We start from the raw sequence: 18,109 nt of genomic DNA on the forward strand, positions 1-18,109 counted from the left end.
TAGAGCCTCTTAGATTTTTCTTTGTGTTTTATCCTTACCTTTCCTAAAATACAGTATGATGAATTGATAAGCATATTTGTATGAAGGGTTATTATAAGCTCAAGGTATTTAGGACAAAGTGTAAAAGGGTATTTCATAGACCAGATATATTTGAAGTCATAGTAGAGAAGAGAAATAACTCTATGTAGCAGTTTTATTGAAATATAATTCATATATCATACCATTCACCCATTTTAGGTATACAATTTAATGTTTTTTCAATATAGTAACAGAATTGTATGACCATCAACACAATATAACATTTTCATCTCTCTAAAAAGAAACCCATTAGTAGTCACTCTCCCCTTGCCCCACAAATCTCCCAGACCTAGGCAACCACTAATCTATTTTTGGTCTCTAGATTTGCCTATTCTGGACATTTCATATAAATGGAATCATATTATATGTAATCTTTTGTGACTGTCTTCTTTTACTTAGCATAATATTCTTAAGGTCCAAGAAATAATTTTTAAGAGAATTTTTTTAAAGATTTTATTTATGGGGCACCAGGGTGGCTCAGTGGGTTAAGCCTCTACCTTCAGCTCAGGTCATGATCCCAGGATCCTGGGATCAAGCCCCACATCGGGCTCTCTGCTCAGCAGGGAGCCTGCTTCCTCCTCTTGCTCTGCCTGCCTCTCTGCCTACTTGTGATCTCTCTCTGTCAAATAAGCAAAAATTTTAAAAATCTTAAAAAAAAAGATTTTATTTATTTATTCATCAGAGACTATGCACATGTGCACATGTGAGCGAGCAGAAATAGGGGAGCAGCAGGCAGAGGGAGAAACATGTTCCCTGCTGAGCAAAGCACCTGAAGCACGACTCAGTCCCAGAACCGTGGCATCACGACCTGAGCTGAAGGCAGACACTTAACCAACTGAGCCACCCAGGCTTCCCTTTAAGAGAATTTTTATCTGGTTTTGAGAATGAACTACACATATTTGCTATTTTAAAATGACCTACCTAAAGCATCTTCCTTAGATCATCATCTGATCACACATGGACATTAGGCAACTCTTGGCTTAAAGTTGGTTTGTTGGTATTGTCTGTGAATAAGTTTGTACAGTGTTTTAGAGCAAAAGCCGTTGAAACCTAAAGTCAGGGTTTGGTCCTTGTTTGGATTGGTCAGCTTCCCCATGTAAGGCCACAGACGGCATTCCTAATTGTACTTCATGCCCTTGAAACTATGAACCATGAACCTATGGATTGTGGAATTAGAAGGACTATATAGATAGATGGGTTAATGCAAACCTATCACTGTCCTCAGGAAAGCAGCTCAAAAGTGATCCTTGTTAAATCCAGTAGACATGCAGTAGGATGAAAAGACAAAAAGGCTTAGGCAGAGCTTTACAGGGAACTCTCAAAATCTATGGTTGTCTTTATCCTGCCAGACTTCACTAGTGTGAATCAAAATATCAAGCAGAGTTCTTAAAAGGCCTACATTGCTTCTGTGATCTATATTGAAGCAGTGATATTTTTTCTCCCCCTACCTTAGGAGAAATCTCCCTGGAGATAGAGCCAAAGCTCTTGATGTTATGATCCCGCTGGTGCAAAGTGAAGGGCAGGTTGCCTCCGATATGTATTGCCTAGTTGGTCGAATCTACAAAGATATGTTTTTGGACTCTAATTTCCTGGACACTGAAAGTAGAGACCATGGAGCTTCTTGGTGAGTATATCGGATAAGATACTTGATAAATCCATGACATGAAAAAAATGGTTTACAGATGGGAGTGCTAAATTACTGTTATCCTGTAGATTGTGTATTACAAGTAAATCTTAGAGTTTATAGCTTCAGTAAACAACTTTGATGAAATTCATTTGATATGGTAGAGTGCACTGGGGTAAGTTGGATGAAAAGATACTTTGAGAAAGTAACATTTTAAAAAGATATTCTAAAATATAGAGTATAGCAACAAAAATATCATTTTTGGAGAATTTATAGAAGTTGATAGACATGAAGGAATTCCAGAATGTATGAAAAAATATACCAAATTTGTGGATGAGAAGATTTAATATTTTAAAGATGTTAGTTCTCCCCAACAGGGCTTTCATGTGACATGATAAATTGATTCTAAAATTTATTTGAAAAATACAAAGGGCCAAGAAAAGGCAAAATAATCTTGGAGAACAAAGTGGAAGGACTTGCTCTACCAGATAACAAGACCTACTATAAAGATGTAATAATTAAGATATTGCAATATAAGTGTGGGCATAGACAAACACTGGAACAGAAGAAAGAGCCTGGAACAGACTTAGATGTTTATGAGACTAGATTTATGACAGTGCACTTCATGGATCAGAGTGGAAAGGGTGGACTCTTCAGGAATGGGACTGGGAAAATTTGTTCATCTGCTCGCAAAAATAAAATGAAATTGTATTTCTACTTTAAGCCATGTTTAATAAGTGAATTAAAGACCAAAATATTTTTTTAAATACTTCAGAAAAAAAAATCTTTTAGAATAAAATATGCAAGTTGACCTTGGGATAGGAAAGAATTTCTTTTTATTTTATTTTATTTTTTTTAAAGATTTTATGTATTTATTTGACAGAGAGAAATCACAGGTAAGCAGAGAGGCAGGCAGAGAGAGGAGGAAGCAGGCTTCTCGCGGAGCAGAGAGCCTGATGCGGGGCTCGATCCCAGGACCCTGGGATCATGACCTGAGCCGAAAGCAGAGGCTTTAACCCACTGAGCCACCCAGGCGCCCCGGAAAGAATTTCTTAAAGGTTAAAAATACCATGAATCATAGAAAGAACAGATTGGGAAATGAGAGTGCATTGAGATTTGCTTCTGTTCATCAAGGTTCTGCCTTTTGGAAATGGCAGAGTGGGTTCTATTGCCTGCTAATCCTACCAATTTTAACAATTATAAACTTTGAAAAAACACTTAAGAAGGAAAATAGTTTGAAAGCACTGGAGAGTGACTATAAGTGGTCAGAAACTGGAGAAATTTTGGTTCTTGGATGAAGGGTACCACATTGGGTAAGATCCACATTTTTATCTTGGGGGCATTCTCCAATCTGCAAGCCCAAGGACAGATAGAACTCGAGAAGAAATTCAGAGTCTTAATAGTCAGAGGGTTTAGTTTGAGGCAGCCAGAGTGCCTAGAGATTAAGGGAGATACCACCTACATGGAGGAGGCCACAAATAGCCCCAAAATCTGTGTATAAACTCTTGTTCAATTCTCAGCTGTCCCTGGCATGTGTGAGTTTTACCCTAGGAGCCCAGGTGGAACACAGGAGCTAGAAGTCTTTGAGAGGTGAACAGAAATTTCAGCAGCTGCCCTGTGTAGAGGAGACAGACTTTGGAATTTGAACCTGACGTTAGAAGGGCTTCATGAGCAATCTGAGCTTTCCACTGAAAGTCTCAAAGGGTCACGGCATAGGAATAAAAAACTACATCCCAGGACTAAAGAAGTGCACTCAAAATTAAGAGCAAAACGATACGGAGCCACTCTAATAAAACTTAAGACCAAGCCCCCACATGATCAGGTAAACTACCAACAATTTATTTTCCTGTTAGAGTAAGACCAGATACTCTTAAGAGGAGTATAACAGAATCCAAACTCTACAACGTAGCATCCAAAATGTCTAGTACACCATTAGAAACTACTAGATTTATAAAGAAATAGTTAAGTGTGACAATATCAATTGTTGGCAAGGATGTTAGATGAAAGGTAGTCTCTCCTGGCTGTGGCAGAAATTTTTATGACCACTTAAAGACTTTGATAATATCAAGGCAAGTTGACAGCAGGCTATCCTAGATCCAGCAGATCTACTTATATACTCTAGAGAAATTCTTAAAGTTCTTCTGTATAAAACTTCTGACATGAAAAAAAAAAAAAATCTTTAAAAAAAAAGTTGAGCAAGGGGCACCTGGGTGGCTCAGTGGGTTAAAGCCTCTGCCTTTGGTTCAGGTTGTGCTCTCAGGGTCCTGGAATCGAGCCCAGCAACAGGCTCTTTGCTCAGCGGGGAACCTGCTTCCCCCTCTCTCTAGTTCTGCCTCTCTGCCTAGTTGTGATCTCTCTCTCTCTGTCAAATAAATGAATAAATAAAATCTTAAAAAAAAATAGTTGAGCAAAATCAGCAAATGGCAGAAGATCCATGGAGTACACTATCATTTATGGGAACTTTAAAAGCAGTCATACACACCCAGTAAAGGTATATACGCATGAGTGCACATCATAAATTCTCAATTCAGTATACTGGTTACCAGTGGGGATAAAGGAGTAGAAGGGAGGGATTCACATTCAGCTGTAAGAACAGTGGGTATGTGGGAGTGCTGCTTATATTGTTTTTCTGTATTTCTTAATATTCCTAAACTATTCTCTAATTTAAATGTATACATTAAAAGAGGTTGGCTTACCTCAGGAATTCCTCAATGATAGCCATAAAATCTTTTTAAGTTGTGAAAGGGAAATCTTAATTTTCAAAATCTTGTATCATTTTAGCCACTGAATGAGGGACTGAAATTGGGATAATGGGTTACAACGGGGAGGAGAACTTGGGGACAGTGATTTTCTGGATCCTCATGGAAAATTTTGGTTTAGACTTTTAAATTTGTATTACAAATTTTTAGTATAATCCAGAGAGTTTTATGGTTTCTCTTAACCAAGTTTTGTTTTGTTTTTTTTTTCTTGCCATTACAAAAGAGGAATGGAACTATGTAGCCTTTTTATTACCAGATTTATACTTTAAGAAAATTCTAAGTTGTAGGAGAATTAGAATCTGGTATTTGGAAGCATTGTGTCAGTAGAAATGCTCTGATATCATTGTGATAATGATATGCATGGGTCATCTTCACAAACCTAAGTTTCATGGTCATTGAAATCAAATGGAAAACACCTCCTATGAAGTTAGCACATGTCATGCACAGGAATAAAATAAAGCATTTCCCTATTTGAAAATCAAACAGTTTAGACTACTGTGAGCTTTCAAGGTCACATAAAGTTCAGTTAAGGGGCAGAGTTTTTTCCAGTTGTGTATTGTTTTAATTTTCTGTACCTCCAGATTCTGACTCCTTTTTTATGGTTCCCCTTTAGCTGAGGACTATTAACAGTCTCTCAAAAGAGCTTTGTGTCAAGGTCTTTGGGTCAAATTGAAGATGTCAGAATTTTTATGATTTCATTTTAAGCTGTCCATTAATTTTCTAGTAAGAACAAGGAAGGCTGTTAGAGATCAAAGCCTTTTAACGGTAGGGCGCCTAGGAGTTGATCTTGTGTCACTCACAAACTTATTTGGTATTAAAAGAATGTCACTATTACTGTAGATTAGCTACTGTAGGTAGCTAACCTACCATTACTGTCGTGTATATCCATATATATCCGTTTGTCCCAAGGGTTGCTAAGAAGTTACCCCCCACCTCCCTTTTTAAATACAGTTGTTGTTTTTTTGTGTTTTCCCCCCACACACCCTCACACTTGTAAAGCTTCTTCGGTATATCTTAATGTTTTGATCCAGCTCCCACAGTGCTGCAAGCACACTCATTCATATTGGTGTGTTGGCACTGTCCCTAACCTGCCTTCCTGTTCAAGTTGAGCTGTAAAAGCACATTGTCAAGGTGCTGACACAAGAGGGTGTCCCTGAGGTTATGAGACATCCTGCCAGATTTACCCAGGATTATATATGTCCTGAGTCATGGGTCCCACAGGGATGTTTCCACTGACTTTGTCTGAGCCGTCATCTCTCTGAGTTTTCACTTGTCAGATGCCGGTGCGAGGCCAAGGAGAGAGATGTCATGGCAGGTAAGTCAGTCCCTTAAGGCCTCTTCCCATGGACATTTTCCATGGCCTGAATCATTTCTTGCTGGGTTGCAGAGACAGTGATGTATTGACCACGGAAAATTTAAGGACAGGAACTTTCACTCAATAGTATAAGAGCCCCAAGCAATTGTGATTCGAGTGGCTCATCAAGCTCTTTCTTCCGGTTTCCCATTTTAACACCTTTGATGAGTTTAGGGTTCTGCTCCATACCAGAGGGAGAACATGTTGCCCCCCTCTGAGCATGGAACCAGGAGCTGTGGCGAGGCGCTGTTTTACACCTGGGCACATCTATTTTTCTGAGATCCTTTCCTGGGGGTTCAGAGTACAAAAGAAGGAAATGAGAAAAAAGTTTATGGTTTCAATTTTTTTTTTAAGTTTGCAGAATTGTGATACGTTGTTCGAATAATTTTTTTTCTCTCTCTCTTCTGCTAGAACAAACTTTGGTTGTTGAATCTTATCTGGGACAGAGGCCGAGTGGTTTGAATGAACACATCCTGCTGATTTAAGTATAAAAAAAGACTAGTTCTCTGACATTTGATGTTTTTCATTGTCACTTCCTTCGTTATTTTTGTCCACTGAAGCTCTTGAGGCTGGCTAAAATAATGCTGTTTTTTTCTATACTTAAATTTCTATAATCCAACTTAGGGTAGGAAAAACGCCTTTTTGACCTTTCCATAATTAAACTGAGTTTAGCTCTTAGTCATGAAGAGTTGTCACTTTTTATCATCGCTGTGCAACATACAGGTAAATCTAAGTTGGAGAAGGCAGTGATTGTGTGGATCACAGGCTCTGGTTAGAGGATGTTTGGGGCTACGAGAGGATATCACACAAGTTGAGACAGTGACGCCGGGCGGGGGGGATACTCAGCTTTCAAAGTAGGAAATATTATGACCCCAAAGCCTAGACTCACATCCTAAAAAGATGCCACAGAGTTTCTGAAGCGACAGACTTAACTAGAATGGCCCAAGGAAATACTGTGTACTGTGACTTGGAGAGCCATGGAAAATTCATTGCAAAGATTATCTCCACCATTCCTTCGTTAACCTAATCTAACAAAGAAGTAACCACGAAACAGTCATGCTGAATTCCCGTGGAGAGTGGCTTACTTAGAACATTTTGTTATGTGCAGTATTTGTTCAGTTGGTGGAAATAATTATCAATCCCTTCAACTTTGGAGTTGACACAAGGTTTCTGTATATGCTGTTAGCTATTGCAGAGTTAGAAGCACCTTGTACAGAAAACAATGCTGACATTTTTTCCTCCCACTTTACAACCAACGCCATTGAAACTGGGAGAACTTAAATGAATTTTTTGATGTGCTGTTACTAATAAAATCTCAAATCTAATTTTTCAGATTCAGTGTTGTTTTTACTACATCCCAGGCTCTCTTTCCTAGAATTTTCAGGAACCAATATTTCCGGGAATGTCTATACTGTTTTGTGGAAGAGGACTTTTGGGAGACTGATGTGAGATAAACACTGAGTCAACACTTAGAAACAGTGTGATCTTAGAAAAGATACCCTTTAGAAAATTCCATTTTATTTAAAAGTAAGGATAATATTTACCTGCAGGAATTGGAATGCTCTTAGCATCTTATAAGTAGCAAAAGACCTTACTCCGATGGGCTTCAACAATAAGACAGTGTATTGAATTCCAAAAGTGAGGCTGGGTCTGAGTAGGTTGAGTCAAAAGCTTAAAAGTATCAGCCAAGATTTGTTGCCTCATTATTGCTGTCGGTGGCTCTGCCCTTGGGCTGGCTTTCTTAGGCTTGCAAAGTGGCCATGGTCATTCCAGGCATGAATCCAGTTTAGCTACACCACGGTCTGGAGAGGAAATGGAAGCCATCTTTTTCTTCGAACTGGGAAAGCATGCTCACAAAAACCTACCCCAGACTTTCCTTACTTCTTCTTCATGCTTCTGGTATTCCATCATCAGCCCAATATTGCACAAATCACTGGGAAGGAGGACAGGATTGTTACAACTGCAACTGGCTTAAACTTACTGTTTTGGGAGGAATAAATGCTCTATTGTGAGAACTAAAAGAAGCAGCATATGTTAAAGTCCTAGAATTTAGTAGGCACCTAGTACTATAGTTTTGGTGTAGAATATGTGAAAATATTTTGTATTTCTTTATATATTGTTACATTTATCCACATTCAACATGAACACTAACTAGATGAAGTTTCCCTTTTCCTAAAATATTCCCATGTTTTCTTTCTGTTCTTCCTGCATCTAGCTGAACATGTAGTTGATGAGGGAAAAATTAGAGTTTGTGTACTTTTTACATGGGCCTTATTTAAATTTCACGTACAGAGCTGTCGTGGGGTACCGTGGATAGGCCATGCATGTTTGCAATTGTATTTGGTTTTAGACATGATGGCATTCTCATTCTTAAGGGGAGATACAAAGTCATTTGCAGCAATTTGAAAGGAAATTAGGTGCTTGTACAATATTAATATAATCATGTCTCTCCTGTTGTAATGCCAAAAAAGGTCCATAACCAGGAAATTGAAAGCATTCAGCCTGTTTTTAGCATTAATATGTTCGTTTTTCCATAGTAACTTGTGAGAGGACAGACAGCTTTGCCTTATCAACTAATTTTCTTTGACGTCACTGACAGTGCTATTCAAACAGTAATGTGTGCCTAATAACTACTTAGTTTTTACATTATTAATAGGGTTGGCTTTACTTTGGGAGAGTTATGTAACAGGCCAATTGACCTACAAATAGAGACCAGTGCCTATTTTCCATTTGCCAGATTAGCCTTTTTTTTCTTTTTCTTGGCTTCGAGATATCTTTCTCTGTGTTATCTCCATTTCCACTACCCTCTGTGTCCCTCAGAGTTTTATCTCACCATTCCCCTGACATCATTTTTGATCCATCCTTTATTGTGTCTGTTAGGTGAGTTTCCAAATTTTAGATGATTTTTTAAAAAATTTTTATTTATTTATTTGAGAGAGAGAGAGAGAGCACAGCAGCGGGAGAAGGAGAAACCAGCTCCCCGCTGAGCAAGGAGCCTGATGTAGGGCTCAATCCCAGGAGTTGGGACCATGACCTGAGCTGAAGGCAGACATTTAATTGACTGAGCCACCCAGACCCCCCCCCCGACTATTTTTTTTTATTTTTAAGAACTCAAAGCCTGAAAAGTTTGTAGTAACTCAGCATGACCCCTAGCTCATTGATGTTCAGATGTAGAGGGCTCCTAAGGGACCAGCAGCTCCAGGATGACCTGGAGATCCGGGAAGAACATACACTATACCCACAGTTGCTTTATTTATTTATTTATTTAATTTAAAAAAAAAAAAGATTTTATTTATTTATTTGACAGAGAGAGATCACAAGTAGGCAGAGAGGCAGGCAGAGAGAGAGAGGTGGAGGAAGCAGGCTCCCTGCTGAGCAGAGAGCCCGATGCAGGACTCGATCCCAGAGATCATGACCTGAGCCGAAGGCAGCGGCTTAACCCACTGAGCCACCCAGGCGCCCTATTTATTTAATTTTTAAAGAAGATTTTATTTATTTATTTGACACAGAGAGAGAGATCACAAGTAGGCAGAGCAGCAGGCAGAGAGAGAGGGGGGAAGTAGACTTCCTCCTGAGCAGAGAGCCCGATGAGGGGCTCAATCCCAGGACCTTAAGATCAAGACGTGAGCTGAAGGCAGAGACTTTAATCCACTGAGCCACCCAGGTGCCCTCACAGTTGCTTTATAAGCTAGCACCCTGGTAAATTGGTTGCATGTCTTGGCCTTGCTTTAATGACACACCCAGCAAATGAAAGATTGGATGAAGCTCTGTTATGGCCTAACCATTTGAAATCCAGGAATGGTAGTATTCAGGATGTCGCTGTGGAGGTTCCTAATTGCAGCTAACAAGTACTCAGCACCTAAGGAGGGCAACCAAGGCTTGCTTTATGTAACTCAGTTGTCAGAGGGTTGAGTGAGAAAGCTAGATGTTTGCCAAGCATTATGCTGAAAAGGAAGGAGAAAGTGGAAGAATAGGGCTGATTTCACTCAGTGAATTAAAGTGATCATTTCCACAGTCGTTTGTGGAGTTTTTCAGCTATGTGGATGGAGTTCTTTGCCCCTGGAGATCTGGTTTGGGAGATTCTGAGTCCATGTTATTGAATAGATTAACCACAATTGATAATATGCTGCTTCTTTTTTTAGTAAAGTTTAGGTTTTCTCCATATTTCGCTGTCACTCCCTTCCTCCTAAATCTTCACTGTTCTTCACGTCTTTAAAGATTAAGTTTAAAGCCCAGTTCCCACTTTTATCTGCCCTTCAGAGCTTCCCCAGGGTATCTCCTCCCATCTTCCCAGCCTTCTTAGAACATGGGGTTTACATTTTAATTTGAGAGAATTGGCAGTGATTGGAAGGGTAAGTTTAGATTGGTCACAAACATGTGAAAACAGTTCATTCTCAAGAGCAGTCGACTAAGTACATGTTAAAATTCCAAGCTAGGCTTTCTTGTTATCAATTGGCAAAGATGAAAAGAGATGAGGGTATTCTATTTCGGCATGAATGTGATGGAACGGTCTCTCTCCTACACTGCTCTTAGGAAAGTGAATTGGTGAGATCTTTGTGGAAAGCAATTTGTCTTTATGCATCAAAAACCTTGACATACTTCATGTTCTTTAATCCAGTTATGTCGTTTGGAAACTATCCTGAAGAGACAGCAGATACAGAAACAAAGATGTGTTTGCAGCAGTGTTTATGACACTGAATTTTATGGTAACAAAAAATTGGAAGAAACCTAAATGTCCAACCGTTGGCGAAAATGTTAAACAAAGGGTAGCCTCCCCATCTGATGGACTATCACTCATTCAAAATTGTGGTGCTGGGGTTTGGTAATAAAAATATAGGTACCATAAAACTTACCATTTTAACTGTTTGAAGTCTAGTTCAATAGCATTAAGTACATTTTTTGCAACCATCACCACTCTCCATCCACAATACTTCTCATCTTACAAAACTCGAACTCTATACCCATTAGACAACTTCCCATTTTCCCCTCTTCCCAGCCCCTGGCGACCAACATTCTACTTTCTTTCTCTATGAATTTGACTAGTCTAGGTATTTCATATAGGTAGAATCATATGGCATTTAAGGCTGATTAATACTCTATTTTATGTATACACTGTATTATATTTATCCATTCATCCATTGATGGACATCTGTCTTGTTGTCACCCTCTGGGCCGTTGTGAATAATGCTGCTATGAACACTGGTGTACAGATATCTGAGTTTCCTCCTTTCAGTTCTTTTGGGTATATACCCAGAAGAAAATGGTGGTTTAAAAAAAAAATTTGATAGTAACACACATCATGCCATTCCATCAAAATTTTAAAGCAGATTATAAAGATAACATGATTCTCTTTTATTTTTTTGGAAAAAAAAGTCTGTGAAGGGGAAAAGGACTGGAAGAAGATAGTTAGAATTTGGGGTTGTTTTATTTTCTTCCAACTTTTCTGTATAATAAGGATCATATACAAATAAGTAGTTTGAAATGAAGAGAAGGTCTCCCCGCCCTATTTAAATTGATGGAGTGATTTGGCACTAGTTTTCTTCTTACGCTGTCCTGCTTTGTCTGTGAGTTATTTTATGAGTGATAATTTAAGAAATATCCCTAGAGATGCAAAGCATCATGAAATTCTAATTTAATTACTTTTATGTCTCCCAGAAAGAATCACAGCTGTTATATCACAAAGCAAGAAAAATGACAGCTAAATAGAGAGAACATGACTTGAGCTCAGTTTCCTCTTTGATGGAAAGTAGATGCTCTCTAGCTAGAAATAATCAACTCAAGAATATTTCCTTTATTCTTGACTTTGTTGAACATCTCAGTGCAGATGCAAAAAATGAGCTGTCTTTGTTCTAAAGACTTCGTCACTCACTTCATAATCAAGTACTTGCCTCTTTTAGAGCTAGTTTGCAATCAGGTGACAAATACAGTTGCTAATAATAAGGCAACCTTGAACAAAAATCTCTTGCTTTGGAAGCTCAACTAAGAAGTTTGCATCTTTTCAATGTAATAATGAATTGAAGAGTGCAAAGTACTTACTTTTTCCAGTAAATATTTAGGATTAAAATGGGGAAAAAATCAACAGTAGTGGACATATCTTCATTCAGTTACTCAAATGTAGTCACTAGAATCCTCTTAAGATGTGAATATCTAATTTCATCCTCGAGATTTATTTCATGAAGTCATCTTTAGTTTAGCTTACTCACCTCTGGTGATTTTATTTCTCTATAGAGAGGTTTACACTATTAATCATTGTTGATAGATTTCTTTATGTAAGGACTTACATTCACATTTATTTATCCTCTTGCCAGTTAAATGGTGAAGTTTTCAACAACATAAAACTTCTTTGGGGGAATTTTATGGGCACATTCAGCAGTATTGCTATATTATTCTTTTAAAAATATTAGTCTCTAGGGGCGCCTGGGTGGCTCAGTGGGTTAAAGCCTCTGCCTTCAGCTCAGGTCATGATCTCAGGGTCCTGGGATCGAGCCCTGCGTTGGGCTCTCTGCTCAGCAGGGAACCTGCTTCCTCCTCTCTCTCTGCCTGCTTCTCTGCCTACTTGTGATCTCTGTCTGTCAAATAAATAAATAAAATCTTTAAAAAAACATTAGTCTCTAATAAGATCAATCAAATATATTTTGTGACAAAATATATATAAAGAATATATCAATAGCTGTTTCTGTTGTATATGGAATATAAACTTTATCCTTGATGTAAAAGCAGTTCTTCCTGCTTTTATTTGTCATAATTTTTCACGTTTCACCCAACTCCCTTTAACTAAAACACAAAAACAAAACAAAGCAAAAAAATCCAGAAAGTAATGAAAAAGGACTAAAATTTTTTTGAATATACACCAAAGGATAAAGCAGGGTGATACCAAGAGCTCAGCTTTGGAATTGAGCAGAATTGGGTCAGGTTCCTACTGTACCATTTGTAATGTGCATGACTTAATATGTCCAGTCTTTAGTGTCCTGATCAGTAATCTTGAGAGAATCCTCTTCCTTAAAGAACTGTCAGAATTAGAAATACTATGCTTGAAGCGTCTAATGCAATCCTTTGTACCTAGTAGGTGCTCAGTAATGAGAGGCAGCTGTTACTAGTGTGTCTGTTTGGTATTGTTACTATTTGGTATTAATCACAGCTTTCTTGGGTGGAGAACATCATCTGTGCTATGTCATACTATTGTTAGAAATAACCTATCCCTGTTCATAGGTAGGCGATCTGTCCCACCCATGACACCAGGTTTGGGTATATGTCTTGCTTGTTGCTCCTTATCAGCAGAAGCTGTGGTTGTGCCGTGTATATTTTTCCTTGGTCATTTTTCCTGGGGAAAATGACTCCTGCAGACTGAGTCCCAGAAGGAAAACAATGTGGAGCAAAGCTGAGCCACCTAATGTAGAAATGTGGCATGAACAGGCATTGCTAGTTCCTAGGATTTGCAGTTGTTTGATACTGTGACACACTTACCCTAAAATGACTGCTACATCACCTTCAGCTAAAATGGATCCTTTTGTTCTTTCAACATCTATATGTTAACATCTATATTTTAACATTATTTTAGCATCTTCATTTTAGCAGTAATTTATCAAGTTTGTGTCTTAAAAAAAAGCCAATGAAATAATAAAATATGTTTGGAAAATTAGCATCAAGGAAGTGGAGAATACAAATATGCACATCGTAAGGATCAACATGCTTGGTATAACTGACCTCCAAGTCAATAGGCATTTTAGTAGAGCATGAAAAAACAATCATATGCTACTTCTTCAGAAGAAACTGTGCACTCCCTAGGAATAAATTAAAGGAATGTCTTATAAAAGATACTCAGTAGACAACCGTGCAAGCTATATAAACAGTATCCTCAATATTTTATGAAACAGTGAATTTCAGCAACTTTAAAATGTAATCTGGTGAAGGGGATATGCAATGAATTAATTTAATGTGGTCAAAGGATGTAGCTTTCTGGGTGTATGGTTTTTATCAAAGTCAGATTTTAGACTACTGAATAAAGTGAATAGATACTTGAGTCTTCTATGAACCACTGTATTTATCACTTGTCTCAGCTTGGTTCTTAGTAAGAAATGGATGCAGACTTTCTTCATTTAGCAAGTATTTCATATTCACCTGCAATGTGTCAGGCATCCTGATGATTTAGGCATTGGAGATTCAGTGGCCAACAGGACTGACAAGGTCCCTGCTCTCATGGAGTTTGCAGTCTGTTGGGGGAGACAGATGATAGAATAAAAAGTAATTTCAGATTGTTATAAATTCTATAACAGATATAGAATTACACAGTTTTCTTTTTTCTCTCTTAAATCATGTTACTATGTGGTTTTCAAGAAAATTTTCCATTTTACCTAAGTTGCCATAGTTATTGGCATTAAGTTATTCTGAATATCACTTTACTTTTAGGGATTTTGTTCTTGGGGCATCTGGGTGGCTCAGTCAGTTAAGAGTCTGCCTTAGGCTCAGATCATGATCCTAGAGTCTTGGGATGGAACCTAGCATCTGGCTTCCTGCTCAGCAGGGAGTCGCCTTCTCCATCTGCCCCTCCCGCCTGCTCATGTTTGCACTTTGTCTCTCTCTCTCTGAAATAAATCTTTAGAAAATAAAATTTAAAAATATTTTAAAACTTTATAAAAATATAATCTATTTTTAAGTAATCTCTGCACCCAGTGTCGGAGCTTGAACTCACAACCCCCAGATCAAGAGTCACATGCTCTCCCAACTAAGCCAGCTGGGCACCCCTCCTTTTCATTTCTTCTTAATACTAACAGGACCTGAACCAATGTCCTCCTTTTTGTTCCCAGTAGTGTAGCATAAGAGTAGCTTATATTCTCTCTCTCTCTCTCCTCTCTCTCTTGTTGTCTGATGAGTGGTTTGTCTTGGAGTTTATCATTTTATTAATCTCATACAGAACGAACTTTTGGCACTGCTGATTTTTTTATTACACTTTTTATTTCATTAATTTCTGCTCTTTCCTTTATTATATCTTTCCTTCTACTTTGGGGATAATACGTTGTAATTTTTCTAGATGGGAGCTTATGGCATTGATTTTTCAACCCTGCTCTTTTTCCAACATATGCATTTAAAGGTATAAATTATTCTACATCCCAGAAATTTTGATATATTGAACTCTCAGTATTGTTCAGCTCAAATATCTTTTCATTATCAGCATGACTTGTCTGAAGTCATAACCCCTGAGTTATTCAGAAGAAGGTTGCTCAATGTCCAAACATATCTTTTTTTCTTATTCTTTAGTTTAATTCTATTGCAATGAGAGAACGCACTCTGCTTTATTTTCGTTTTTTTGAAATTTGTTGATAAGTGCCTTGTGACCCAGGAGATGGTGCACTGTTGTTGGACGTAGTGTTCCACATAAGTCCGTGAGATTACCTTGGTTAATCTTGTTGTTCTAATCTTCCATATCCTCATTAATATTTTTTGTCTGCTTGTTTGATCATCACTGAGAGAAGTGTTTTAAAATCTCCAGGTATGAATATAATTTTATCTAATTTTTAGTCCTATCAATTTTTGCTTTTATGAATCCATGTTAATTGGTAAGTTTAAGATTATAAATTTTTTCATTTCCTTTTATTTTTATGAAATGTCCCTCCTATGTCTTGTAATAACTTTTGCCTTAAAGTCTTTTATCTGATATTAATATATAATCACAACAAACTTCTTTCAGTTAATATTTGAGCAGTATGTCTTCTTGCATCATTTTACCTTCAAATTAACTGTGTCCTTGTATTTAAGGTGTGTCTCTTAAATGTGTATAATTGCAATTGCCCTTTCCTTCCTTCTTCCCTCCCTCCCTCCCTTCCTTCCTTCCTTTTCGGGTGTTGTTCAGTCTAACTTGACAAAACTCTCTTATTTGTAGTGTTTGGGTCATTTATATTTGTTGTGATAACTGGTATTTGCAGTTATGTTTATCATCTTGCTATTTTTTCTATTTGTTTCATTGTTCTATTTTCTTTTAGTCTTCCCTCCCCCCCATTTTCTATTAATTTAATATTATGTTTTATCTTCTATTAGCCCTTTACTAATACTTTTTATATTATTAGGTTAGTAGTTCCCTAGAGATTGCCATCTACATCCTTGACTTTTATAGTGTACCTTAAATTTGTACTTTACCACCTCCTGAACAAGGAAAGAAACGTAGGGGAGTTTAAATAATCAAGTTTTTGAAGTGTTAATATCTTTTATGTACAGTCACCTATTTACCCATTCTGATGTTCTTTCTTTCTGCAGTTCAGTGTTTCAACTGGTATTATTTTTCTTTAGTCTGAAGAAGTACTTTTAGGTATTTTGTGTAGTGTGGATCTGTTGGCAATTAATCCTCGCAGGTTTTGCTTGCTTGAAAGCATCTTTCTTATACTTTTTCTTTTTTCCTTTTTTCACTCTAAAAATGTCATTGCATTATCTTTTGGCTTCCCTAATCTGTATGCTAAATCTGTTTTATTTTTCCTTTATAGGAATGTATCTTTTTCACTCTGGCTCATTTTAGGATTTTTCTGTGTCTTTGGTTTTGGCATTTAGACTGTGATTATTTCATTTTATCCTAACTTGAAGTTTGCTGAGTTTCTTGAATCTGTGGGTTAATGTTTTCAACAGTTTGGTAGTATTTTTGGCCATTATGTCTTCAGATATTTCTTGTGTTCTGTATTCTCCCTTCTTTCTGGAGTAGCAATAATACATATGTTGGATAGCTTAACTGTGTCCCATATGTCTCATGCTTTTTTGTGTTTTCCCCCTCTTTTTTTCTGTCTGCTTCCATTTAGGTATGCTGTATTGACCTATTCATTTCACCAACTCTGTCCTTTGTTCTGTCTAGTCTATTAAACCCATCCCAAGATTCCTTTTGATTCTTTTTTCTTAAGATTCCAACCCTCTATTGAAATTGTTTATCTTTTTATTCCTTTGTCCATCTTTTTCTTGATTTTTATCATATTTGTAATAATTAGTTTAAACTCCTTGTTTATAAACTTCAGCATCTGAATTATCTCTAAGTCAACTACTCTTGTCTGTTTTTGCTCTTTTGTTTATTGGTCACATTTTTCTGGCTTTTTGCATGTCTCATAGTTATTATATCCCATATATTTTCTATTTAAGAATTTTTAAGACTGAAGATGGTTTATTTTCTCTCACAGGAAGTTCTTACTTTCCTTTTTAGCCAGATAGGATAAGAAGATGATTACTTCAAAGAATGCAATTGAGTTGGGGCACCTGGGTAACACAGTTAATTAAGCTAAGACTCTTGGTCTTAAGACTTTGGCTCAGGTCATGATCTCAGGGCCCTTAGATTGAGCCCACACAGGGTTCTGCATTCAGTATGGAGTCTGCTTATGATTCTTTCTCCCTTGGAGTGTTTGAGTGGTTCAGATGGTTACACCTCTGCCTTTGGCTCAAGTCATGATCTCAGAGTCCTGGGATGAAGCCTCACATCTGGCTCCCAGCTGCCCCAGTGGGAATTCTGCTTCTCCCTCTCCCTGTGCCTCTCTCCCTGCTTGTGTGCTCTGTCTCTCTCTCAAATGAATAAATAAAATATTTAAAAAAAAAAAAAGATTCCTTCTCCCTTGCCCTCTGCCCCTCTCACCCCTCCTCAAATAAATAAAGAAGTCTTTATGGAAAAATGCAATTGAATTGAGTTGGTCTGGGTTTCAGTTTTGGTTGACCCAGTCTATCTTGATTTTGTCTCAGCTTTTGATTGAGAGCCAAACAGATCTCTATCTCCTTATCCCTGAGTGCTGTGAGTGATTTCATGTCTACCCTTTGAAGTTTTGAGTTTAACTCTTTGTTCTTTCACATCATACAGCTCTAAAATTTGGCAATTTTTTTAGGGAGGAGACTGTCATATCTTTATTGCCAGCTCCTCTTGCTAGTGGCACTTTACTTCTAAGTCCTGCCAGACTTGAGGAAATTTCACTCCGCCATCCCAGCCCTGCCTCATCTCCCAGCTGCCTATACAACCCAGCATTCAACAAATGCCCCGTGGAGAGGTTCCTCCAGGTTTCATTCCCTCATGCCAACCCATGCAACTATCAGGAAATCCACTAGTTTCTCTTTTCCCTGGAAGAGTTTCAAATAGGAAGTTCCTCTGCCTATGCCAAGCCCAACCCTCATCTTATAATCAGAATGAGCAAATGCCCCTGTAGAAGACAAAGCAATTCAGCTCATCTTGCAAGGGCACTTTCCCTCTCTGAAGCTTTATTTGAATGATGTTTTTAATTGTTGTTGCCATAGATCTCCAGTGTCTATAAAAATATAATTTTGAGTATGTATCCTTTTCCACATAGT

At 37.7% G+C, this 18,109-nt stretch overlaps 1 protein-coding gene across 2 annotated transcripts in view; it reads left to right on the top strand.

The window, feature by feature from the left end:
- Positions 1 to 18,109, top strand: part of MAP3K5 (mitogen-activated protein kinase kinase kinase 5) — a 199,889-nt gene that overhangs the window by 82,686 nt on the left and 99,094 nt on the right. For both annotated transcript variants that reach the window (XM_004740273.3, XM_045066319.1), the window contains exon 7: positions 1,532 to 1,702. In XM_004740273.3, the coding sequence (XP_004740330.1) occupies positions 1,532 to 1,702 (171 nt within the window). The remainder of the gene's footprint in view (positions 1 to 1,531; positions 1,703 to 18,109) is intronic.

This window comes from Mustela putorius, unplaced genomic scaffold (genome assembly GCF_011764305.1).
Source record: "Mustela putorius furo isolate JIRA1106 unplaced genomic scaffold, ASM1176430v1.1 tig00003863_pilon_pilon_pilon, whole genome shotgun sequence".
Taxonomy (NCBI): Eukaryota; Metazoa; Chordata; class Mammalia; order Carnivora; family Mustelidae; genus Mustela; species Mustela putorius.